At 32.4% G+C, this 27,505-nt stretch overlaps 2 protein-coding genes across 4 annotated transcripts; one reads left to right on the top strand and one right to left on the bottom strand.

Moving 5' to 3' along the window:
• The first annotated feature begins 656 nt into the window (after positions 1 to 656).
• LOC143057642 (NACHT and WD repeat domain-containing protein 2-like) lies at positions 657 to 13,207 on the top strand. Of its 2 annotated transcripts, none has more exons than XM_076230993.1 (9): positions 657 to 738; positions 1,388 to 1,603; positions 3,496 to 3,584; positions 3,892 to 4,008; positions 4,462 to 4,665; positions 5,210 to 5,604; positions 6,947 to 7,106; positions 8,404 to 8,574; positions 8,942 to 13,207. In XM_076230993.1, exons 2-9 carry the CDS (start codon positions 1,501 to 1,503, stop codon positions 12,707 to 12,709), a joined length of 5,007 nt encoding a protein of 1,668 aa, XP_076087108.1. In that variant the 5' UTR covers positions 657 to 738; positions 1,388 to 1,500; the 3' UTR covers positions 12,710 to 13,207. The 2 variants fall into 2 exon arrangements, with proteins under 2 accessions (XP_076087108.1, XP_076087109.1); XM_076230994.1 differs by having other exon boundaries at positions 663 to 692.
• Positions 13,208 to 19,311: 6,104 nt separating this feature from the next.
• Positions 19,312 to 27,109, bottom strand: LOC143056357 (globin-1-like). 2 transcript variants are annotated; one of them, XM_076229447.1, is made up of 4 exons: positions 27,040 to 27,109; positions 26,025 to 26,150; positions 21,004 to 21,229; positions 19,312 to 19,638 (listed from the first exon to the last, which is right to left on the bottom strand). In XM_076229447.1, the coding sequence occupies exons 2-4, from the start codon at positions 26,135 to 26,137 to the stop codon at positions 19,423 to 19,425; spliced, it is 555 nt and encodes a 184-aa protein (XP_076085562.1). In that variant the 5' UTR covers positions 26,138 to 26,150; positions 27,040 to 27,109; the 3' UTR covers positions 19,312 to 19,422. The 2 variants fall into 2 exon arrangements, with proteins under 2 accessions (XP_076085562.1, XP_076085561.1); XM_076229446.1 differs by lacking the exon at positions 27,040 to 27,109 and adding an exon at positions 26,665 to 26,747.
• Between the last annotated feature and the right edge of the window lie 396 nt (positions 27,110 to 27,505).

Raw genomic sequence — 27,505 nt, forward strand, 5'->3', positions numbered from 1 at the left:
ATTTTGATTTTTATATAACAAGCCATACCTTGACCTATAATGGTTTACTTTCATAAATTGTTACTTGGATGGAGAGTTGTCTAACGGCACTCATACCACATCTTCCTATATCTAATCAGAGTGGTATATAGCAACAACATAGCGTATGGTTTACCAGTAAAATGGTCTTCGGCACAACCTAGCTGATAGCTCAAATATTACAAAAATAGATATCTCATGTAATTGACAAAATGTATAACAGTATGAGCAACCACAAACAGTTTTTTTGCGGAATTTAAATTTGTATTTTTTGTTTTATAGAAATGAATACTTTTATTTTGCATAAATTGCGATTTTAAAATATAAGTTTTAATTATTATATGTGTCTCCGCTTGATTTTTTTTATTAAAAAAAAAAGAATCTAAATAAAGACAAATTTATTTTATAAGTCCACCTTGGATATTAGAGTATTTATTTATCAAAATAAAAAATATATTAATATATACATGAAGATTTTTTTTTTCAATTCTCTGAATATACAAAAACACGGAATTGTAACGTCAAGACTTTTTATTCAAAGGTTCTAAATTTACAATTATGGACAGATCGTTTAAATGTTTGATTAATAACAAGAATATAGACCGGTTTAGTGCGTTTATATGACACAGGTATCCATGAGAATATGTAAACAATCACATCACCTGTAATTACAGGTAAACTTATTTCATTGTAATAATTAGACTTTTTATGGTTTTAGCGGTACGTATCTTCATAAATGATAATATATTTAATAGAATAATTCTAATGAATAATGATATATGAATTGCATATCTCATTTCAATTTACCCATTGAACTTGATGACTGATAAATCAATTGCAGAAGCAAAATAACATATATAATGCCAATAGATCAATACAATCTGTTTTTATAATTGTCGTGGACTGTGATCATTTTTTTTTAATTTTGATATAAAGTACATATGTTGTAGTCGTGTGATCAGTCAATATCTATATGGAATTCATATTGCAACACCACATAATTTCTTCGTCCGTAACATCGATAAAATATTTGCCACTGGACGTTGCTTTACCAACAATCAATCGTTGTATTTGTCACTTGGTGTTAAACAAAAATCCATCCATCCATGAAATGCTTTAAATGGATTTTGTTTATAGTCCTTACAAATCCTGAACTGAATGTTAAGCAGTTTTCTTTTTTCTTTTTCATTCTTTATAGACTTCCTTTTATAACTAGGCGTGTCAGTATTTTCCACTAAAACTGGTCACTTCTGATGAATAAGTACTTATATATGCTGCTAAAAGTAATAACGTTTATCCTTCAAAATCACTGACAAAGTAGTTCCTGTATTGCTATATATATATTTTGGTATGATACTGTACATTTCAGTATAATGGGGATATATGTCATATTGCCGTGTCCCCTACAGTTAAAGATTAAGAAGACCATTCCAAAATAGCTTAGTTCCCTTCCTGTTAGACAGTGAAGATTGTCGTTCAAAGATGGACAACTCCAGAAAGATGTCTGTCCTGAGAGGATCTCTTGACAATCTTCCAGCGTTGAACTCAAGAGTTGTTAGAATCTTCATCAGTTCCACTTTTACAGGTTTGTAAATTCGCCGTTTCAGAATCTAATGCATCCTGGGTAATATTTTCAAAAGCGTACACCAAAGCGTTTTGATTGGTTTAAAACGTTATAAACAATGGAAATTCAACCAATGACGTAACGTTATTCTCACTTTGGGGTACGAACAATGAAATTACCCATGATGCTTTAGATTCTGAAACGGCTAATTAAAACATACTTTAACATGGTAATATATCAATTAACTAAATAAATTATAAATGGAGATTTTATTGTCAATTAACACTGCAAGAGGGACAATTTTCGGCTCTCCCTTGACACCATCTGCGAGTATGGTCTTGAGGAAACGATGATAGTCCGTCGGAAGGGGACGATAAATGGCTGACCCGTGTTAAGAGAGAGCCATATCTCTTGCACGTTAAATACACCCTTGTAGAATTCGAAAAAGAGTAGGCTAATGCCGCTACAAGGCAGCACTCGCACCCGCAAAGTGGAAAGGGATTAATATAAGTTGCAAAACTTATTTCCCAATCCACTCTAAATAAATATGTTTAAACTAAACTAAGAGGGACAAAACACGTACATTAATAGATGGGAGCCTTTAATTTTTTTTTAAATAGGACAACTGTCCTTAAATGTCGAACAATTCGTATGAATACTATACAATAGTAATTTATGTTAGATGACACAATTTCTCAAATGGCAAATTGTGAAATGCATAAACCATACGGTGGCGATGACATGATGTTGGTACATGTATTTATCTCGAGAGAAATTCACCGTGCGCATAAGAACTTTAGTTAAATTTATTAATTTGTCTTAAATATAACATTATTATTGACACTGGGAAACTCAGTTGAATCTGGGATGGTCAATATATTATGTCTTAGGTTAAATGCAAAATGTCCCAGTTAGCCCATTAAATCTTTAATAGCTTCCACTTTAGCAATGACGATCAATGACAGACTTTCAAAGTATAAAAACATAATCTTGATAATATTGCACTTAAATTCGTAAATGCACTGTTTTGTTGATATTTAGGATCTTTTGTCCTTTGAAAGAAATTAATGCACTTTATTACCAACTTCGTTCTGATATTGATTGAAATATTCGCCATTGGACGTTAAGCAAACAATCATATCAATCTACCAACTTCTTGCAAGCTGTTGTTAGTGTTATCTGGTATCGGTGCGTTGATAATTCATACTTTTTAGGCAGTTCTTCAAACTTTATTTTGTGTGTGATTGACTTCTATCTCAATCGACTAGGATTGCCTTTTTTCTTAATAAATGTGGGTTGTTTCTTTCGGAGGGTCCGGCTTCCTCCACCATTAAAACCTACAGTCAGTGTTTAGCCAAAAGTGTTAAAAATAGCGGTATATACCAAACATCAATCAGTCAATTTCGGAGATTTAAAAAACCCGTCCTCAGCAAAACTTAATAACATTTGGATTTTATAGATATGTCACATAGTGTGTAGTTGTCGGTCATGATTTTCAAATTCTACCAGATATCATGGACGTATTTTCCCCCTTAAATTAAACATTCAAATTAAATTGGCCTACGTCTATTGTGGTCAAAACACATTAAATGTACACGATAATATTCATGGGTTAAACTCAAAGACCAATTTGGAAAACAACATATAAAATCAAGAACTTAATAAAGGCGGAACAAGGAACTTTAAAAAAAAAAAAAGGAGAGGGGGATGTAATTCCATAACTGATTAGCGGATTAATGACCCAAATGTTTCGACGACTTCATGCAAAAAAATCATGTAAATAGTGTGGAAGATGAGATTTATTTTTGCACCAAAAATGGGAGCTTACTTCCTCAAAGCCATATCCCAAATCCGTTACTGCTACTATATGTTCCATATATGAATATATTTAGACAATTAAATTTGCATTGCAGATACGTATGAAGAAAGGAATATGCTGATGGAAGATGTTTATCCAAAAATAAAGGCTCACTGTAAGGAAAAACATGGACTTGAATTCCAGGTAATTACTTTTTCATGTACCTGGCAACTTTAAGCATCCTTTCATGATAGATAAGTTATGAAATTTCACATTTTGCATTAGATTAAATACTTTCATGGCAATTTGTATCGTTTTATAATGATTTCTTTCTCTAGAATGAAGTTTGAATAAGAAAACATGTTCATGAAGGAATGAGGGAAAAGCGGAGTATACACAATGCTTACACGAGTAGTTTTCCAATATTTATACAATTAAATGTGTGCATATAAAGTGGTAAGAATCTAAGCAATAATTTTCAGATCGAGTTTATTTTGTACATTTCCTTTAGGTAATCGACATGAGATGGGGCGTACCAGAAGAGGCTTCAGATGATCACATGTCTTCTTTGCTTTGTTTACAAGAAATCTACAACTGTCAAAAGGTGTCAACTGGTCCAAGTTTTGTGGTAAGTAAGAAGGTGTTCTACTAATTTAGATTACTTCTTTCGTAAAGAAAAAACTGTCATTATTCGTAGTTTAGTATCCAGCAGGGTATATCGTCCAACCCAATGGGAATATGGTAATTTAGATTTATTCCATCTATGCTAAAAGAAGGGCGTCCGTTTGGATTTATATAGGTTGTTAAAGACACCGGTGTGTGACACTACACACGTCGATCTGGCGTGATAAGGGTTTGAGATACCATGCCGAACTCGTTAATGGTTGGCTTCATTTGAATGTCAAATGTTGTGTTTTGTCTTTATAAAAATTTGTTGTCGGTTCGATAATTTTTAAAGTCGAAGTAAAATTTGTTTTATCTTTTCTATGGCCCACATGCAAAACACATTGCACACACAAATTGTCCATAACACTGTTACCATCCACATTTTTTTTTAATGATTTTTACCGTTATTTTATAGACCTTCTTAAACCAAAAGCATGGCTACCGACCACTACCACTTACTATCGTCAGTTCAGAATACAACTTATTAGTACAAACATTGATTGATTCTGGTGAAGACTCGGCGTTGCTTGTCAAATGGTACGAGGAAGACCTTAATGCAGTTCCACCTGTCCATGTTCTACAGCCAATCAGTGCAACGATACCAGACTATAAATCAAAGGTTAGTACTGATTCACCATCTATGCATTGCGGGTGGACGTTTCGTTCCCGAGTGTATCATCAGGGCAGTAGTCTACACTTTTGTTAATTTTCTATAAACTTGGCTTATAAAAAATATTGTATTATTCAAAACACTTAGTAGATACAAGAAGATGTTGTATGAGTGCCAATAAGACAACTCTCGCATCCAAGTCACAATTTGTACAAGTAAACCATTATAGGCTTGTTTATCCCCGATGCACAGATTGCCTTAGATGTATTTCTTATATGACAGACTCTTAAAGACAATTAATGAACTTAATTTAAGAAATATTTTTTTTCAAGAATTCAAATGCTCTTGGTAATTATGCAGGTATAAGCGGATTTGATGTTTAAATTATATATTTCTATATTTCTAGCTTAAACATTATAAACAATTTAACATAGTGTTAATGAAGATAGTACGGTAATTGTTATGTAAAATTCTGGTTGCGTCTTTCTTGAAAAGTTTTTCAGCTATCTGCAGGAATCTATGACTCATGAAACATTCTTTTTTCTTTTTTAAGACACCCGCTGAAAAATGGAAAGAATGGCAACCAATCTACAATACTCTAGGACAGAAGTTAAGATTGTCCAGTCAAATATGTTTTGAAAATAAGAAACTTAGCGAGGAAGACAAACTTAAATATTTCATGTCCGTAACAGAAGAAGAGATCATTGCAGGTTTACTCAAGTTACCCGGTAACGCCTCGGAACAGTGCCTCTGCTTCATCAGATTGTTTGAGGACATTGACCTCAATGATAAAGTTGCCCCGAGGTTCATCGACATGGTAGAAATTGGAAAAGATGATAAATCTGAAAAGCTAAGAATTATTGACGAAGAGGCACAAAAAATATTGGAGAAACTGCGAGATGAAAAAGTAGCCAACAAAATAAAGGATAAAAAAACAAGTTGGTCAAAGTAAATATTTTAAAGATTCTGCTTTAACCTTACTTTATTACACAGATTCTCCTGGTTTTGCAGTTTTTTACTCTCAATATAAAGCTGTTATCCTGATTCTAGTAAGTTAAAACTTTGGTTGAATTGCTTGCTTTGTTTGCATGGATGTTTGCACAATCATTGTAATTAAGATTGACATATGTAATCAATAGATAGGCATGTATGAATTGCTTAGCTTCAAATGACAATGATAATTATAATATATACATGCTGAAGCCCTGCCTGTCTATTGATAGAAGATGTCAATTTTAATTACAATGCTTGCATTAACATGTATACAAACAGAGCAATCACGTCAAAACCAAACCTTTAACTTGCTAGGATAACAGTTTTAAAAAGACACGATTCTAACTGAACTACATTGTATTAAAGTTTGCAATCAAACATGTGCTTTGACTATAAACCAGTAATAACCATAAAAGTATCATGCAGCTATGAAAACTGGAAAAAGTTAAGAATTAAAAAATCAATTTTAAATGTGAAGTGTGTAAGAACATGTATTAGCTTTTATATTGTAATATACATTATATGTCATACATGAGAGAAGTTAAGCTAGCTATAAAATCAGGTTTAACTAATCATTTCTACATAAGGAAATGACCGTACCAAGTTAGTATTTATGATATTTGTATTCCATTTGTTCAATTGTTTGAGCTTTTGATTTTGCCATTTCCGTTTTCAATTTTCAAGTATGTTAAATTAAAAAAATAATAATAAAAGAACCTTTATCATGTTTACGCACAGCTGTAATAAATATCTTTATACGTATACATAGACCAGTTAATTTGAATTTAAAGCCATTTGATGTCAAAAAAATACACACAGGGGAGGTGTCTATGTTTATTTTCTCCAAAGAGCACAATACAGATGCACTCACAATCTAGTTTTAGTATCGTTTATAAAAAATGTTATTGAAGCCATGCTAGTGCAGACATTTTGAAAGGACATGTGTCACGTAAAATGTATACTTTACATGTTGCTTTGTATTCTCGTCCTGAATATGCAACTGGGGTACAGCAAACTTCAATCAACCAATAACATTATCACATTTAAGACAATATGTTCATACATATTGTTAAATGTTGTTATCAAATTCGCCGTTTCAGAATCTAATGCATCCTAGGTAATATTTTCAAAAGTGTACACCAAAACGTCGTGATTGGTTAAAAATGTCATAAACAATGGAAATTCAACCAATGACGTGACGTTATTTTCATTTTGGGGTACGAACAATGAAATTACCCATGATTTTTAGGATCTTAAACGGCCAATTGACTAAAATATTTTTTGTTACTTATGTCAGATCTCTTGTGAAGTGGGCTCCTGATACGGGAATAAGAAAAGACTTCCATGAATCGTACCTTAAGGAATTTGGAGACAAGTTTTACAATAGTATGATCTCTTTGATTGACAAAGCTGTCACCAACAAACAAATGTTATTACAAGATAGTTTGTATACTGAGGTATAATTGCATAGTATTATCAGATAATAAATAATTATACATTGCATCAATATTAAGTTGACAAAAGGTAAAAATATAAAATTCTTTATGTCGATGGTTATTTCAAAGACCTAGAAATATGGAGATGTGGTATGAGTGCCAATGAGTCAATACTCAACCCACGTCACAATTTGTAAAAGTTAACCCACGGGGGGGGGGAGTTAACTTCGATATTTTATTGGTAGGGGTGTGCCATTTTTGCCTCAAAAAACGTACCCATTTTAATATAACATTCACTGAAATTCAGTACCTATAGTTATATAAATATTTAAGAAAGAATGACCTATATTTATATATTTCCGGGGGTTCATTTGGGAACTTATTTGAATGGTGAACTTTCAAATGAATTGATTTAATTTAATATAATAATTGACCATTAATAATGTAAGATTCGCAATAGCATATTTATAAATGATATGTAGATCATACCCCAAATCAATATACAGTTATCAAACGTAAATGCATTTTAATATAGGATGTCATTAAAAAGGAGGGTCATTTTTATATAAAATCTCGCAAAATTATGACCCATATTTTTGGCACATCCCCGTATACCCAATAATAGGAAGTTACCCCCCCCCCCCCGTGAGTTAACCATTGTAGGTCAAAGTACGGTCTTCAACACGGAGCCTTGGCTCAGACCGAACAGCAAGCTATAAAGGGTCCCAAAATGACAAGTGTAAAACAATTGAAACAAGAAAACTAACGGTCTAATATATGTAATAAAAAAAAACAGAAATGAATATAACACTTATCTTATGAACGACATCAACAAACGACAATAACCGAACATCAGACTGTATACACTTCAACAAAAAATGTTTTTTTTATTAGCAATCATACCTCCGAACTCCGAAACAGCGGTTACGTCCTCTTTACTACGCTACGTTCACTTTAACTAGTTTAGCGAAGCAACGTCACCACTGTTTCGGAGTTTGTCATACCTCATGTCTTTCTTATTCTATTCACTATTCATTACGAAGGTATTTTCAAATAAATCGAATCACTGGGTCACCTTTGATATGATAAATTATTATATTGACACATTCCATATATGCTGTAGTGATTGTTAAAACACTTAACCCAAATCATTCCTTGGATATAAGAATATATATAAAATTACATATTTTCATCTTTATCAAATTGATTCTTATTTTGTCTGAAATATAGATTAAGTACATTTATAAACTGTTGATACGTTTTAAATGTAGTCTATAGATGATTTTTAAACATACCAAATTTATTTTATATGTTATAGGTTTTACAACACGCAACAATGGCAAGGGAAAGATGTGCAATATTCCACGGTAGAGAGACAATCTTAGACAAGATTGCTGATTACTTACAGAGAAAAGACAAGTCGCCGCTTACTGTGTATGGTCCTTCTGGCAGTGGCAAAACCTCTATCATTGCAGAGGCGGCAAGAAAGGTATCTAATATTTTACTGATCTATACATATTTTTACACTCTATACATATTTACACCCAAGGCTTTCAATTTGTTTTTGTATCCCAGATAAAGTTATTCCAGAAAAGCTTATGGGACGCACCAAATTTATAAATCTAAATGGTATCTTAAAGTAATTGCATTTGTTCTTCCAAATTCGTTAAAAGTTTTATGGGTGAAGGATCAAGTATTAAATTTGGAAAGAAAAGCAGCACAGGAGTTATGAGTTAATCAAAAGCCAGGATGAGAAATTTATCAAAAATATTTTTCCCCTGTCAATTCATCTAAATGCTCCCCTCGCTAGAAATCAAATGGTAGCTCTCTAAGGTAAAATTCTTTTGCTTTTACAGGTACAGTTTGTAAAACACAAGGATGCAATCACTATTTTCCGTTTTCTTGGAACTTCACCTGACAGTAGTAATGTCTACAGACTTTTACATAGTCTTTGTCAACAGATAATGTTGGTAACTACAGGGAAGGAGCCGAGTTTACCTCAGGATATTGATGATTTAACCCGTTTATTTCACAAACTAATCCGGGAGTATAAATCGAGTAAACCCTTGGTAATACTTCTCGATTCCTTAGACCAATTGTCAAAAGAACACGCCGCTCACAAACTCCATTGGCTTCCTAAACAACTTCCCGAAGATGTTAAGATTGTAACTTCAACGTATATTGAATCCACCGATATAATTGTATTGCTTAAATCTTTGTTCTCTCCAGACAGTTTTATTCTGGTTCCTAAGCTCGGGGAAGAATTAAGCTGTAAAATTCTTAAATCATGGTTGGATGTAAAAAACAGAACTTTAACACCTGAACAGTTCAATGTAATAGAAAATGCATTTACACAATGTAGTTTGCCAATTTACGTAAAACTCGTTTTTGAGAGTGTCCTGAACTGGCGATCGTATACGGTTGTCGATGATAACAGTCTTGCTTTTACTGTCAAGGAGAGTATTATTAAACTTTTTGAACATCTTGAACACAAACACGGAAAGATGTTTGTATCTAGGGCTTTTGCATACATCACTGCTTCCAATTCTGGTCTCAGCGAAACCGAACTGGAAGATATCCTTTCAATCGATGACACGTTATTGACTGATGTGTTCCGAATCCACGTGCCACCAATAACAAGGATTCCTCCGTTATTATTTGTGCGCTTGCGCCATGATATATCATCTTATCTAGTCGATAGGGAAGTAGATGACACCACCGTATTTTACTGGTACCACAGACAATTTATAGAGGCAGCTCAATCAAGATACCTGTCCGATGAGACATTTGAAGACCAAATCCAATCTACATTGGCAGATTATTTCATTGGAACTTGGTATAACAAACCAAAACCATTCACATACTCAGATTACCAGGTCAAAAGGTTAAAATTATCCGCAAATACTATTGATACTGATAGGAAAACATCTCCACAGCCACTTACTTTCAAATACAAGGTTGAAAACAGAGAAAAAGTGAGATTTAATAAACGAAAATTAAATCGATTACCCTACCATCTAACTATGGCAGGACGCATAGACGAAGTGCGTTCTATGTGTCTATTTAATTATGATTTCTTGTCAGCGAAAATCAAAGCTGTGTCTGTTCAACAAGTTTTGGAAGATTTCACTTTGAGTAAGAATAACGGGAGTACATTGTTTAGTGTACTCAAACAGATTCAGTCGTCGCTGATGGCGTTTCCAAAGACATTAGCAATTGAAATTTCTGGGCATTTGACCCCATTTCTAGCACAGAAAAAATCATCTTTAGAAAAAATGCTTGTTGAAAAATGTTTTAACGTCATCAAATCTGACGAGATGCCTGTACCTTATCAGACCTCTTTCACAATACCACACAACGCGTTGATGTACAAATTCGAACATGAAGCTGTTCCGTTTGGTTCAAAGGTAGCAATGATCTCTAAAGATTCAAAGCATCTACTGGCAATGACAGCTGATAATGACTTGGTTTCCTGGGACCTGACAACAGGAGAACTAGAGAAAGAAATCCGCTTGTATGATCCTCTGCTGTTAAAGATGAATATTTTTACCGTTGACAAAGAAAAGGATGTTTGTTATTTGTGTTCCAGCTATCAGAAGACATCTAATATTCTGATTGTCGTTAACATGGCCGCTTGTGAATTGATCAACACAATTTCACTTTCAAAGACCTACCCCGGTGTTGGTTTTGCCGACAGTTTAAAATTCGCTGTCACGAGTGATAAAATTTTCTGTATGTATGTTGGACACAACATTGATGTTTTTGATAAGGCAACTGGAAAGCATTTGTTTGCTCTGGACCAAGTACCAGATAAGTTTCTGATGTTACCAGACGAAAAGAAGGCTTTGATACATGAGAAAAATTCAACAAAGTTTTTCATGTACAACATTCTGAACAATAATATTGAAAGTCAATTCAACATCAATGAAAAACCTAAAGATTTTATTTTAGCTCCTGTTGGAAAAGAGATCGTAGTATTGTATCGTGATTTGTCATTGGTGAAGGTGTTTAATATAGATGCGACCGAAGGAAACGTTGGCGAATTGGTCTGTGATGTAAAAACAACGGGTAATGAGAAAATTTTATCACTGGAATTTTCAAGCAATGAAACATTTCTTATGTTGAAATATAATACCGGTGTGTATTTCTGGAACTACAAACTTAATAAAATGCAACACCATTTTCGAATTCCGGACGAGGTGAAACCGGTTCATAGGGTCACAGACTTTTTTGGACATTTAACGCCTGATGGTGAACTGTTTGTAGTTGCATACGAAGGGTTTCTTGTTATATACAGTATAAAAACCAATAAAGTAGCTAACATTATTGAAATCAACAGATCAAAGTCTGAAATATTTCTGATGGCCTCTAGTGGTGAATTTTTCGTCAACACGTCATCCAGAGGAAACGCTATTTCAACATGGAGGACATCTGCGTTGACCATGAGTGATAATCAAATTCAACCAATGACGATGAAGACAGCACCAAGGTACATTGCAATCGCGAGGTCGGGTAAAGTGGCGGCAATAAGAGGTAATTTAGGAGGAGAACTTGCAGTTTTTGATTTGATAGCTGGAACTCAAAAATTTTATATTCAAGGGGATATTGATGTGATGAAACCCACTGTAACATGGGATGGTAAATATGCTGTAGTCCGGGAATATCACTCAGACGAAGCTGTTAAAATATTTAACACCACTTCCGGTGCTTTAGAGATGCCATTACCATTAACAAGCTTACAAGTTAAGGGAATCACTACGTGTACTACAATGGTGGCAGTATACGTCCAGGGCGATGATGATAAAGTTACTTATGTAAACTTGTATAGTGTACCAAATGGCAAACTCTTACATAAACTACATAGTGGCAGACCGTCCTTACATGATATGGTTTTTGTTTTCACCAGCAATGAAGAATTTTTAATCGTTTCATCTCCTCACCTAGAAGGTGACCCTACAGTAGCGGATATTACTGCGTATGATGTAAAAACTGGTGAAGAAACCTACTTCTTAGAAAATTGTAGGGTGAGGTTTACTACTATGATACTGAATGAACCAGCTTTATTCATAACGCAAAACGTGAGACAATCTGGTGACATTGTTGTTGTAGTAGATCTCCAGTCAAAAAAGATACTAAGGGAAGGGAAATTGGAGAACATGGACAATCAAAAAGACTGGTCGGCAAGTCCAGATGGACGTTTCTGTATTGACAGAGACCGCCAGCTTTATGACGTTATCAATTTTCAATTTAAGTGGAAATACGATGCCGATGAAGAGTATCGAAAGCAATCAACACAACAAACATATCCACGCTTTCTCTATGACAACCACACGGTTATATTTCCAAATATTACTGCAGGATTATTGAAACTTGCAACCATTGATTCGCCGGAAATCAAGTTTGTTTGTCCGGTACACGGGATACCAGTATGCCTTGACGTGACATCTCTTGGTATGATTATAGTTGGTTGTGATGATGGTCGAGTCATGATGCTCCATAAATCTAATAAAAATGACATCGTTACATCAGCAGGTTTAGACGGTGTAGTTAAAAGGGAAGCAATCCGTATCAAGAAACAACCAAAACAGAAAACAAATAAATCGTCCGTTTGTACAATTATTTGAATACATGTGTCTGTGCAAGAGTAAGATTTGTCATCATCTGTGATAATCAGAAGAAGTGATATATAGTTTCACCATATAAATTAGAAAATGTTCCTGATAGTTTTATAAATTAGATAATTGCACTAGAACTAAAGTGACAACTCTAAATGACAAAGAAATCTTTGATGATTTATCATATTATTTAGACCACTTTTGGGATGTTATCATTTTTTTTATTTAGTTGGCGTACTTAATTTTTTACACTTGATAGATAAAACCTATGTGTAGTCCACAAATATTTTTAGCATGCATTGATTATGGACTTTCCTTTTTGAATTTTCCTCGGAGTTCAGTATTTTTGTGATTTTACTAGTTAATACTTAACATACGTTAACAGAAGTTAAATTTGAAGGTTGTATCTGATTTGTTATAATATATTTTAATACATTTAGTGTAATTGGTACTTGAACATTGTATCCAACTATTGCGCTTATTTAAGGTAGCACAATACAAAGATTTTTCATCCCCAATCAGACATCTTTAAAGTGATGTTATTCCATTCATCCTTCTTTAAATTTTATAAATGAGGTACCAAAAGAAAGAAGAAGGATTAATCTTTCGAATTGTGATAATTTCATTATGAAATAATTATTACATAATTAATTGTTATGTAATTAGTTGCTATATTGTGATGTCCATATTTGAATGAATTTAGCTTCTTTGTTATTCACAGCATCCCAAAATATTTTATAGATTCTTGCAGAACACAGTTTGACCTCCAAAACTGTGTCTCAGATTTTTCCTATTGTATTTAATTCTCTCATAAATCTTCAATGAAGTTTGCAACATCAATTCATAAGAGATCACTAAATTCAATTGGGTATAAAATTTGTTCTATTGATGTTTTTGGAAATCGGAGACACAGTTTTGGAGGTCAAGCTGTGTTCTACAAGAATCTATAAAATATTTTGGGATGCTATGAAAAATAAAGACACTAAATTCATTCAAGTATGGACATCACAATATAGCAACTAATTACATAACAATTAATTATGTAATAATCATGTCATAATGAAATTATCACAATTTGAAAGTTTAATCTTTCTTCTTTCTTTTGGTACCTCATTTATAAAATATAAAGAAGGATGAATTTATTTTATTTTTATTTAGATTTTGATTGGGACTTTATTATAATTATGCATATACATGTACTTATCTTCTCAGGTAATGAAATGATATTTTAAGACCTTCTTTGCTTTTTATTTATTATTTATTTTCATACTAGAATAAATTAGCTGACTTATCCGGATATGAATAAATTTTAAATTAGGCCAAATAAAAATATGTGTGTGGTTCCAGTAGCAATACTCCCCTACTTTTAATAAGAGGCTACCCTTAAACAAGAACTATCTTTAAAAAAGATATCCCACGTATTTAAATTTGGGTATATGTTTAAAACTATCATTTCGATAACCCTCAGAAGCACAAAGATACCATTTAAATAACGTTTTTAGGTGCGTTCTAAAAGTCATGTACGTTCGTACAACAAAGTTTACATTAAACATTATATAATTGTCTCGAATAAACAGCTGTCACGGATGAAAAGAGTTATTGGAGAAACAATTATTTTAATAAAAATATAAATCTTTGTAAAATCTAGTTCAAAGATTTATAGTTTTTCACTTGCTTTCCATCACGATATAATTGACGAGACGTTTTTTCAAACACAACCAAATCACCCACCATGACAGCATTTTGTCCAATCCCAGAAAGTCGAGCATGCGTATTCTGTTGCCATAGTTAAGCGTCCTTAAGTTCAAAGGGCACAAACCGAAACTATACCGACTACGTCGGAAAAAATGTAATTTTTCATTAAGCACTGTTAAAGTCAGAACGGTACTTCATAGACTCAATGTAAAATATATATATATATATATATATATATATATATTATTATTAAATAAAAAAAGATCTCTACCTTCCTATCATTACTTTTTTATTGAAACTGGAACCAAACATACTCTTTTATATGGCCTAAAAGAAAATAAGATAGGAATGATTTCAGTTACTGCGTACATATTTAGCAAATTATAATAGATTAAAATACTTAGTCAGCGTATTCATATATTATTTATTTATGATATTTTGTATTTGTACATATGTAATATTTGAATGTAATTTCAAACTTTGTTGTACCTGAACTTTTAAATACTATATGTTGTTTTTTATTTATGAATATTATACAATTACTGTCTTTTGATGAGGTAAATATGCGGTTTTATTGACTTTTGAAAAAATGATATTCACTGAGGCCGACGGCCGAAGTGAATATCAGTTTTTCAAAAGTCAATAAAACCCCATATTTACCGAAACAAAAGACAGTAACTGTTTTATTCCATAGTCCGAGAGAAGAAAATGTATCTAATGACAAACATATACCAATTTTTTTTTTTACATGAAACATTTTACCATAACGTTGCATGTAAAATCGCGTGACGTTTAGCGCGGTGAATAACACTTTCTCAGGTGAATATGCTTTTTTATTCAAAATCCAATTCATATAGAGAAACCTACTAAAATAATACCAATATGGAATAAATTTTGTTATTCATCTTTAATTGTTAATTGTTAAAACAGTTATAAAAAACTAATAAAATGTTTTCATGAATATGATATTATTAGTAACCTTAGACATTTTGTTCCCCCCATATACATAGATATAGGAAATTGTGGTATGAGTTCCAATGAGACAACTCTCCATTCAAGTAAACATTTATAAAAGTAAACCATTATATGTCAAGGGTACGGCCTTCAACACGGAGCCTTGGCTCACACCAAACACCAAACAGCAAGCTATAAAGGGCCCCAAAAATTACTAGTGTAATACCATTCAAACGAGAAACTAACAGTCTAATCTATATAAAAACGAGAAACACTTATGAACCACATAAACAGACGACAACCATACATGCATGTATAAAATGCAAAAGTTAAAATCGTACAATAGCAAGTTTAACAAATCAAAACGCTCTCTTGCATTTTTTAACACGAATAATTAACAATACATATTCAGAGCTTAAGTATTCATGCAAAAGCTGACCATTGCTGCTTGAGTACATTCGATGTTGCCTCATTTGTCTCGTGTTTAAAAAAAAATGAAGCATGATTGCCTCAATTGTGGGAGGTCATTGGGTCGATCATTGCTTTTGGTAAAACCAATTTGAAAGACTATTACAATTGGTATTTGATGCTTCTTTGCAAAGCTCTCATTTTTTAAGGTATAGGAACAAAGATAAGTCGAACCAGGAATCGGAGGCAGAAGTGTATTTAAGCATAAAGTACAATGATGTGTCTTCCTATTGACCTTTAACTTGCGACCTAGTACTTTAAAACAATCTTGCTAAGCAGGTTGGTGTTTTTAAAGTAGGATATCGTAAATTCATTTATATAAATGTTTCATTGTCCTGATTATTTATTCAAAATTCTCTGCTGGACGTTCAGCTGCAATTAGTCCAGCAACTAATGACTATTTGTGATTTGTGACTGTATTAAGCATACATCATTTCAGGGATATAAGAAGATGTGGTATGAGTACCTATGAGACAATTCTCCATTCAAGTAGCAATGTATAAAAGTAAACCATTATACGTCAAGGTACGGCCTTCAACATGGAGCCTTGGCTCAAACCGAACAGAAAAGGCCCCAAAAATTACTAGTGTAAAACCATTCAAACGGGAAAACCAACGGTCTAATCTATATAAAAACGAGAATCGAGAAACACTTAATATGAACCACATAGACAGTCGACAACCATACATGCATGTATAAAAATGCAAAGTTGAAAACGTACAATATCAAGTTTAACCAATCAAAACTCTCTCTTGCATTTTTTGAACACGAATTATTCACAATACATATTCAGAGCTTAGGTATTCATTCAAACGTGGACCATTGCTGCTTAAGTACATTCGATACTCTATCGTTTGTCTCGTGTTAGCATGATCGCATCAATTATATGGGAGGTCATTGGGACTATCCTTGCCTTTGGTAAAACCAAGGACTTTTACAATTGGTATTTTCTGCTTCTTCTCAAAGCTCAAGTGCAAAGATAAGTCGAATCAGAGGCAGAAAAGTATCTAGGCATAAAATACAATGATGTGTCTTCCTGTTGACCTTTACCTTGCGACCCTAATACTTTAAAAAAAATTCTTGCTTAGCATATTAGTGTTTTATAAAGTAGGAAAATTATATCTTGTTAATATAAATGCAGCAATTATTTGAGCAACCAATGACTACAATGTATACATGTATATATATATATATATATATATATATATATGTAGATATAAGAGGATCTGGTATGAGTGCCAATGAGAAAACTCTCCATCCAAGTCATAATTTGTATAAGTTAACCTTTATAGGTCAAATTACGGTCTTCATCGCAGAGCCTTTGCCCACACCGAACAGCAAGCTATAAAGGGCCCAAAAATAAAGAGTGTAAAACCATCCAAACGGGAAACCATAAGTCTAATCTATACTATTAAACGAGAAGACCTCATTTTGGGTGTCGCTTCTCTTCTTTCCACAATAAATTAATCAACACGCCTCTGTGTCCTATAGGTACAGTGCATAGTCGCATTTGTCATCCATTCATATGATTATTCAGATTGAGTTATTTTGGGAGAAAAACGAGAAAAAGGGCATCCGGATATTGTCCCGTCATTGGACAAAATATTAAGTCAGATTATACTTCCGGTTTGCGTTTTTCTGTATACATACTACGAATAAAGTGTATTTTCAGAATTCTATCTGCTATCATTTTCAAGTTTACTATCCACGGTGGTCACAGAGTTTATTAAATAAAGAGGGTCTGTATACTATATCATAATCAATGACCACCATGTATCGATTAGAAAACTTAGAATTGAAAGTAAATACACGTTTAGAGTTTATTAAATAGAGAGGGTCTGTATACTATATCAATGACCACCATGGATCGATTAGAAAACTTAGAATTGAAAGTAAATACACTTTATTTTATTCATATTGAAATTGATAGAAAACCACAAATTGGGAATTTTGGAAATAAAGGAGGAGGGATTAAAAAACTGAACATTTTCCTGTCCCCAATAACCTATGATTTATGATACTTTTGCTGAAATTCTCCAGTCATTCAATATTTCACAAAATTCTTCCAACAACACTTTACATACCATGCATACTTTAAACTACGCTCTGAATGCCCGCGATTTCGCGGGTGTGTTCTAGTATCTATACTATTAAACGAGAAGACCTCATTTTGGGTGTCGCTTCTCTTCTTTCCACAATAAATTAATCAACACGCCTCTGTGTCCTATAGGTACAGTGCATAGTCGCATTTGTCATCCATTCATATGATTATTCAGATTGAGTTATTTTGGGAGAAAAACGAGAAAAAGGGCATCCGGATATTGTCCCGTCATTGGACAAAATATTAAGTCAGATTATACTTCCGGTTTGCGTTTTTCTGTATACATACTACGAATAAAGTGTATTTTCAGAATTCTATCTGCTATCATTTTCAAGTTTACTATCCACGGTGGTCACAGAGTTTATTAAATAAAGAGGGTCTGTATACTATATCATAATCAATGACCACCATGTATCGATTAGAAAACTTAGAATTGAAAGTAAATACACGTTTAGAGTTTATTAAATAGAGAGGGTCTGTATACTATATCAATGACCACCATGGATCGATTAGAAAACTTAGAATTGAAAGTAAATACACTTTATTTTATTCATATTGAAATTGATAGAAAACCACAAATTGGGAATTTTGGAAATAAAGGAGGAGGGATTAAAAAACTGAACATTTTCCTGTCCCCAATAACCTATGATTTATGATACTTTTGCTGAAATTCTCCAGTCATTCAATATTTCACAAAATTCTTCCAACAACACTTTACATACCATGCATACTTTAAACTACGCTCTGAATGCCCGCGATTTCGCGGGTGTGTTCTAGTATATATAAAAACGAGAAACACAAATAAACCACATCAACAAACAACAACTATTGAACATATAAGATTCCTGACTTAGAACATTTGCAAACAAATGCAGCGGGTTTAAACGTTTTAATAGGCACCAACAATTACCCTTATCTGAAACAACAGTGTAACATCACAACATAGAAAGACACACTATAACATATCAATTGAAATGGCTTAACTCAATTAAAAGACATATTAACACTAGTGAACATACACTGAACATAAAAATTTGATCTAGGATAAATTGTACAATGTTTTATTTTCTAAATAAATGCCTAATGGCAACATGTTCCCGCGCTTGCAATTGTCAAAGATCACATGTTAATAAATAGAATGTCGGAATTCAATGTACAGATGCAGCTGAATAAGTTATGTACAAAATGTTAATACACATCACCATACGGTAATGCAAGCGTTTCAAATAAAGATGCACTTAATGCATATTTTGATTTCTTCTAAAAAATAAATAAAGCTGGCAAGTACCACGAAATGTTATTGCTCCAATTCGCCGTTTCAGAATCTAATGCATTCTGGGTAATATTCTCAAAAGCGTACACCAAAACAATATATGATTGGTTTAAGACTTAGAAATTCAACCAATGACGTAATGTTATTTAATTTTAGTGTTCGAACAATGAGATTACCCAAAATCCTTTAGATTCTGAGAATGCGAATTACTCCCCATCGTGGATTCTGTTCTTAGAACCTTGGACTATTGTGAGGACTTCTCCATACACCAGTCATTTCAGGAATCTGAATTTTATCCAGAGACTCTTCTTTCAGTGTTTTCTGTACATCTGTCGCCACGACAACGAGAGCGTCCATGAGTTTGGTCCATGACGTTTTATGCAGTTCCTTTACGTGTGTACTCTTCATTGTTTCTTTGACCATTGACGTCATGACTGATCCCATCCACTGAAATATAAATCAAAGGTATACTGTATAAAGTAAAATCACAAAAGTACTGAACTCCGAGGAAAATTCAATCGAAAAGTCCCTAATCAAATGGCAAAATCAAATGACAAAACACATCAAACGAATGGACAACAACTGTCATATTTCCTGACTTGGTACAGGCATTTTCAAATGTATAAAATGGTGGTTGAACCTGGTTTTATAGTGCTAAACCTCTCAATTGTACAACAGTCTCATCAAATTCCGTTATATTTAGAACGATGCGTGAACAAAACAGACATGATAAATAAAATAGTCAACATATGGGTACAGCAGTCATCACTGTGTTACAATCTTAAAACAAACAATTTCACAAAAAAGCACAAAAACATCTATCAAATTAAAAATCATTTATTGCTTCGCGTGTCTGACGTAAGAAAATTTATACGTCACATAGGAAGAAGTTTTGTCGTTCAGTGTTTATGCAAAACATTGTGTCTGTTTCAAGTCCTGGACATGTAATTCAATGGTTGTTGATTTCTGTTTGTCTTGCTTTTTGTTTTTTGTTTGATTGATGTCTTATTCATACATCAGGCTGTTGATTTTCTCTATTGTATTGTTTCACCTTTTGTTTTACAGTTGCCTCTTATAGTTTACTATACGTTATTGGTGTTGCTCATACACCTTATCGCTAATCCCGGCTGACCCGGCCGCTTGAACTTTTGACGCATATAACAATCACTTTTCCATTGTGGCGTCAGATATTTTGTTTTGTGACGTCAAAAATTTACGGGAACCTGTGTGATATCTAGTAATAGCGGACAAATAGCGATAAGGTGTATTGTTGAAGGTCTTGTGATGATTAAAATAAAGGATCACAAGAATTTGTCTAGTCACTATACAAATTCTTGTACTGTGTCCCCTTAAGGCTTACTTTACGGTTTGAGTGTAGCTCATTGTTGAAGGTCCTGTGTTGATTATAATTGCCACAGTATTTTGTTTCTGTAGTATTTTTCCTTGTTTAACACTTCGATATACCAAGTTTCCGAAACACATATAAACCCTGTGATACAGATATATATCATAAAAGTTACGCATGAAGTTGAAAAAGAAAAGAGAAAAAATAAAAAATGTCTTTGGTTTTGAGTTGTAAGGACTACACAAATTTTTCTAGACATTATATAGATCATAATATGTAAACACACGCACTTAACTTGTATCAGAAACAATTTTTTTTTCGACAAGTACCTGTGTGTAAATTTGGTCGCGGACTTACAATGTACATTTATTCAGATGTTGGGTTAAACGGTCAATCACATCAATAACCTCTAAACCTATACACTAGTACTCATAATAAAATATTAACTTTTGCTAGAATTAAAGTACCTTAAAATGTTTTGGTCCTAATGCCCGTTTATGATGTGCTTTACATGTGGTGACCATCAGGTCCTCTAGAGTATCAGGATCATCAACAGCATCTATATACTCCGTTAGTTTGTACATGTATTGTAAAGCTAGACTTCGAAAGCGTTTATTTGCAGGCATATCTTGTTCTCGGAGGTCTTTGAATTCTTTATAGAAAGCTCTAGATTCTGGGTGCATTTTAAAAAGTCTGAAAAAAAAGATTTTTTGTTTGTTTGTTAGTTGATGCTTATGTTTTAAACACGTTTTGACCTCGACCGTACGCTCTGTTGGATGTAGCGTTATAGTTTGTCCGTCCGTTTGTCTATCCGTTAGATGAACTACAGTACTAGGAGACAGAAAGCTTTCATACTTTATCTCATTTTCTCATCAAATTCTCTTTAAATTACTATACTACCCGATCATTATGATATGACAATTTTGACATAAGTTATCACCATTTCTTTTTCTTTTGTAAAACAATGACCCGTGTGGATACAACACCTTTGAGGGGAAAACTCTTATTGATTTTACAATTTCTACAGCAGTTATGGTACTTGGACCTTTTTTTCTTAATTCGTACCATAATGACACCACTTAAACGCAGCTTTAAACGACCTCAGTGGTCGAACCCTGAATAGTTTGGGCAAATTTGGTCACAATATTCAAGCTTGATACTGTCTGAAATTGGATTGCGATCAAATTTTTGAAATAATATAGGTTTTTGTCACAAAATAAATGTGGTCAAAGATCTAACAAATCTACTACACAATATTTTGAAAATTAAAGATTTCTTCTTAAAACTTTTCAAAATTTTGAGATTTGAAAAAATAAAAAACAAAAAGGAATCCCTTAAAAAAATTGTAAACAAAAAAATCTCCCCCTCCCAATTTTTTTTACTGAAAACTTGGATCAATAACCCTTAAACTCAATCCCATCCTTTCCTTTGTAGTATGGAACCTTGTAGTACAATTTCAGAGAGATCCATACGCTTAAACACAAGTTATTGTCTGGAAACTAGAAACATGCTTCTTTTTTACCCTTTTTTGGCCCCTAATACCTACATATTTTGGGAAATTAACCAAACACTCAATCCTATCATCCCCTTTGTTATATAGAACAATGTGGTACAATTTCAGAGATATTCATACAACTACACACAAGTTATTGTCTAGAAACTAGAAAAAGGCTTGTTTTTTGGCCCCTTTTTGGCCCCATAACCCCTAAAATGAATCCAAACCTTCTTTTTGTGGTTTTTAACAGTGTGGTACAATTTCAGAGCAATAGAAATACTTATACACAAGTTATTATCCTGAAACTAGAAAAATGCTTGTTTTTGGGACCCTAATTCCTAAACGATTGGGACCATCATCCCCAAAATCAATCCCAACTTTCCTTTTGTGGTATTGAACCTTCTGAAAAAAATCCATATAGATCTTTTCACTTAAACTAAAGTTATTGTCTGGAAACCAATGTGTCTTCGGACGACGCAGACGACGACGACGACATCATACCATTATACGATCCCAAAATTTGTTTTTGCGAAGGCCATGTAGTTACTGCTGGTGGCTCTATTAACCATTTCTATTCATTTTGCTTCCTGTGTGACACGACAAACACCAGTAGTGTAAAATGAGACTTCATGAACAAATTAATATTAAAAGGGTATGTCAAAATGTACTTTAAATGTTGTTGCAGTAGAAATGCGTTTAAGATATTGCTTTTCTTACAAACTATGCTAACAGTTGGACCCAGTTTTTAATGGTGAAAGCAGGCGAGGTATTCGTAGCGTCAGGCCGGAAAACTGTCAATCCTTTTCAATTAAAAGCGGAGTCCGACAATTTGCAACTCGACATGAGCGGGCTTGTGTTATCTATATGGCATAATGTATAGGTATACACGAACCTTTTATAATTCCATTCTATTGAAAGTTGATAAATCACATTATAATGTCTCTGAATGTAAATGTCAGGATGACTATTAAAAGCACTAAATTGGAGTAATAAATCGTTTACTTTTATTCTTTAACAGATTATTATCATCTCAATTTTTTTCCCATCATGGAAGTCTGTTTATTGTAATCTTAATCGTAATGGATTTAATATCTAACCTTTCATCAATACATTAAATGTATTGTATAGAAATAAAATTACTTAAAGTTCAAACATTATAACATTTAATTTTCTCAAATAGTTCGTGTAATAGTAATTATGTTGTTGTGTTACTGATATAATATTATATTATGATTAAGATTCACTAATAATTATAATCTTACTCAAAGAAAAGTTTTATTAATTGTATGCAGCAAAAGTCTCGTCAAAAATTTTAATAAACGTAAAATTAAATAATTAGCTGGTTTAAGTATGAAATTCCAATATATATTTTCAATTTGGATTCACACTGAATTCGCTTATATTTTTGAAATAAATGAATGGAGTGACCTTCGATCACTTGAAACTTATTAACAAAACAATACCGCCTGGTGTTTACGTTCTTCTCCCGATAATCTATAAATATACGTACTTGGTATGAGGCAATGCATTTTCATATATATAATGAAATTTGATACACAGAACCAAGCAAATATATATATACAGATTTTTGTTTTCTTCTCAAAACCATTGATTTAGACAAAAACTCAAAATCGTTTCTCCGAATTTTACTGATTACAAAAGTCCTTTTTCTCGCCAAAAAAAAAAAAAAAAAAAAAAAAACAACGATGTTAAAACTTAAAACATAAACATTGTCTGATAGATATTTTGAATGTCTGTGTAGATATTTGAATACTAAATTATCAAAACTTGTAGGATATAAATAAATGTAAAATTTCTTGTTCAATTGCTTTTGATTTTTCCTTTCTTATGCTGAGTTCACACGTAATTCGAATTCGATTCGCATTAACTAATTTGAATTAGTTTAATTCGCATTCGAAACGTTTGACGTCCTAACGTCAATTCTAATTCGAATTACAATGCGCGTCAAATTCGCTTTACTGTCCTAAACTTTTAATTCGTATTAACAAAAACGTATTTCTAATGCGAATTGGTTAATTCGAATTATCTAATTCGAATCAATTCGAATTAAAACAGAAGAGTGTGTGAACGCGATTAGCGAATTCGATTCGCATTCAATTCGAATTAAATGTACGTGTGAACGAGGCATTAATCAAACATTGTTTGAAATATATGCCAAAATTTAATAGCAAAATCCGATTTTAATTCATTGAAATCTTTTCATAAGATAACATTATTTAAATATTTTTCACTTTTAACAAAAATTTCCAGCCGAGTGAATAAATTTTAGGAAGAGTAAGTTATCATGATATATATAAAGGCGACTTATCTGTACTCTATCAATGAAGTTCATTTCTTAAACATGGATATATCTACTGATATATTAACATAATATTGAATGAAAAAGTATAAAAATTATACAGTGAAAGTTATATAAAAATAGTATAAAAGATAAAGATAGATAGTGTGTTGAAAATAAAAATGTATTAAAAAGGATTTTAGGTTTTACACGTAACGAAAATAAAACAGTCACCTGACGACTAGAAAAAAAACTCATCATCATGATCATAGATACCAAAATTTTGTATTTGCACCAGACGCACGTTTCCTCTACAATTGACTCATCAGTGACACTCGAATCAAAAAAAGTTAAAAAGGCCAAAGAAACTACGAAGTTGAAGAGCACTGAGAACCAAAAATTCTAAAACGTTTTGCCAAATACAGCTAAAAATATCTAAAAATAAGAATACCATCTTCAAGAATAGACAGGTTTTGTACAATATATCGAGTTCTAAACTTTATCGCCTAAGATGAAAAAGGTGGGAATGAATTTAGTCGAGATTATGAAATATATGTCATCAACACAACATTGCCAAAATGGCTACCCCCTCTCCCTAAACAAAATAAAAAAATATTCCCAAAAAAATAAACACACACATTGAAATGCAACGTAAACAAAAAGAACAAAAATTGAATATTCCTTATTTAGATTATGTTTAAGAATATGCGGTGAGGCAAAGGTATTGTTTTGAGATTTATATCACTTTTTCATCAAACAATGACATTACAAAATTTACATTTACAAAAGTACGATAAAAACATGACACAAGAGAAAAGCCTCAAACTGAATAAATCGTAAAAGATAGATAATTGTTGGCAAATTAAATCAATAAGAACGCTTTCACAAAATTCAAATAACTATATATATATATATATATATACAAATGGCTTGATAAATTTTCGTTGATACATACCCCCTCCCTTTTTCCTTATTTTACCCCCAAAAAGAAAACCTTCAAAAACAAAGCTGTGCAAACCTGCATGTCTGCCAAAAACTAGCAGATCTTACATTTTTGGGAGAAATTCAGACCATGTAGAGAAACCTTATTATATAAACAATAAGCAAATATGGATGTCTCCGTACATAGAGAAAAACAGATACAAATGGCTTGTATTTTTATTTTGAGTTAAATTTTTCAGTAAAATCTATAAACGATCGTTTTAACCACACACATTTTAAGACGCAAAAATCTCTGTAAAAGAAAATCCACGTTAAGTATATCATCTTGAAAAGACAAATGGTTTAACATTGCGTTTGCATTTCAATTACCGTACACAAAATATTCTCTGAAAGAAGAAATTTATTTTACAACGTACATGTAAGTCAATATTTCTTCTTTCCAACAATAACGCAAAACATTCTACTTTTATCATAGTAATTTAAATAAGTTTGTTTTCGTTTCATTATTCACACATGACTATTTCCTCACGTTTTTAAAAATATCGCTCTTTTCTTCTATAATGGTATTAATCAGAAATCTTTGACCTGTAGTATAATGCAGTTGTGGATCCACAGAGAAAATGTATCCCCCTTTTGACGAACACTACATTTGAATAAGGACATATGGTTTGACCCCCGCCCCCTTACCTTGGTTTTGGAAACCCGTTTGAAAAATGGCTCGATCCGCTCCAATATTGAGTAGTTTTACTTACTTCATTAGCATTTTAATTCCATTATTCGTTTTGTCTCCCCACATAACATACCAACTTTCTTTTAGTGCCCGGATTTCGTCTTTTGAAAACACTAAAGCTTTTCGTACTGACATGATCAATATCGGACTACAAATACAAAAGTTCATATTAAACAATTGAGTATAAGAATGAGAAGATGTGGTATTATCGTCAATGAGAAAACTTTCTACCGAAAGACCATAGGTACTTGGGGACAAGACAATTTTTGTTTGCCCCCCCCCCTTTTTTTTCAAAATCCGTTATTTTTTGTTTTCCATTAATTTAAATAATTTTTGTCTTTAACAGTATACTTAATATATATAACATAAATATACTAGAAATAACGTGTGTTTGCTATTTACTATCAATTCCAAGTTTACTATCCACAGCGGTCAATTATGTCCTGTCCCAAAGTACCAATGCAAAATACAAAATGACGTAGAATTTAACAATACGGAGTGAAGCCCATTTTATGAGTTAAAAAAAAACCCTGGTTCTAATGTGAAATATAAAATTGAATTTGTCCAATTCAATACATACATCATCATTTGATTATTTTGGTATTTCAAAAAATATCTAATTATCAAAAACAGTTGAACAAATGAACATATTATATACCTACATTAAATTTTCAACGAACGATCCATGTCAAAATATGTTATAAAATAAGTACAAATGTATAAACTTAATCATGTCATTTCTAACGTTATCTAATGAAGTATGGAAGATTCTTTCAGATCGTTTTAACCAATTTTCTTTATGTATTTTAAATCAAAAGCGGATGAATGAAAATCAAATTCGTCGCACCGAGCTCGTTCATTTCACTATGAAAAGACCTTTACAAAAGAGGAATAGTATTCTTTGTATGAATAAGTAAAGAAAATATCTTTTGATGATTTTTTTGGTGTTTAGATGTTATGCTAATAGAATGAAGCGTAAAATATCATAGGTAATGATACTTCTTGTGATTGCATGGCCTTTTTGTAAATATATTTACCTTGGTGATGTTCAGTTGAGCAGTGAAAATCTGTAATATGTTATTGGTTCGTACTTACTGTTCATACTTTTTTATATATAAAAAAGAGTTATCGTTCCTTTTCTATTATGTCATGAAGATACTTGTATAAGATCGTATAACTAATACCAGTTTTGATGTATTGAATATTTACCATACAAATATGTTAATATTTACCATACAAATATTGTTAAAATTTCTTTTCATAGGAACTGTTTTTGTTTGCAAACGATAATTTAAAAATCTTAAATTTTTGACTCTATATACATGTATGATAAATGAATTGATATTATATGTTTGTGCTAACTCATGTCTGATTCTGAATAAATTACTTTCTGTGTAACAAAAATAAATTTTGAAAGATGTAACACAATTTCAAAATAATGATAATAAACATATATGATAAATAAGATTGTTGTCTCTTTGACACATTCCCCATTTCCATTCT

Source organism: Mytilus galloprovincialis, chromosome 13, assembly GCF_965363235.1.
Source record: "Mytilus galloprovincialis chromosome 13, xbMytGall1.hap1.1, whole genome shotgun sequence".
Classification (NCBI taxonomy): Eukaryota; Metazoa; Mollusca; class Bivalvia; order Mytilida; family Mytilidae; genus Mytilus; species Mytilus galloprovincialis.

Bases quoted from the DNA above. Each gene is read 5' to 3' on its own strand.
- LOC143057642 (XM_076230993.1), top strand. From the start codon at position 1,501: ATGGACAACTCCAGAAAGATGTCTGTCCTGAGAGGATCTCTTGACAAT. The intron at 4,666-5,209 runs GTTAGTACTGAT...TTCTTTTTTAAG, and splicing joins TACCAGACTATAAATCAAAG to ACACCCGCTGAAAAATGGAA. The intron at 7,107-8,403 runs GTATAATTGCAT...TATATGTTATAG, and splicing joins AAGATAGTTTGTATACTGAG to GTTTTACAACACGCAACAAT.
- LOC143056357 (XM_076229447.1), bottom strand. From the start codon at position 26,137: ATGTCAGTACGAAAAGCTTTAGTGTTTTCAAAAGACGAAATCCGGGCA. The intron at 21,230-26,024 runs GTAAGTAAAACT...CTTTTTTTTCAG, and splicing joins GGAATTAAAATGCTAATGAA to ACTTTTTAAAATGCACCCAG. The intron at 19,639-21,003 runs GTACTTTAATTC...TTTATATTTCAG, and splicing joins TAGGACCAAAACATTTTAAG to TGGATGGGATCAGTCATGAC.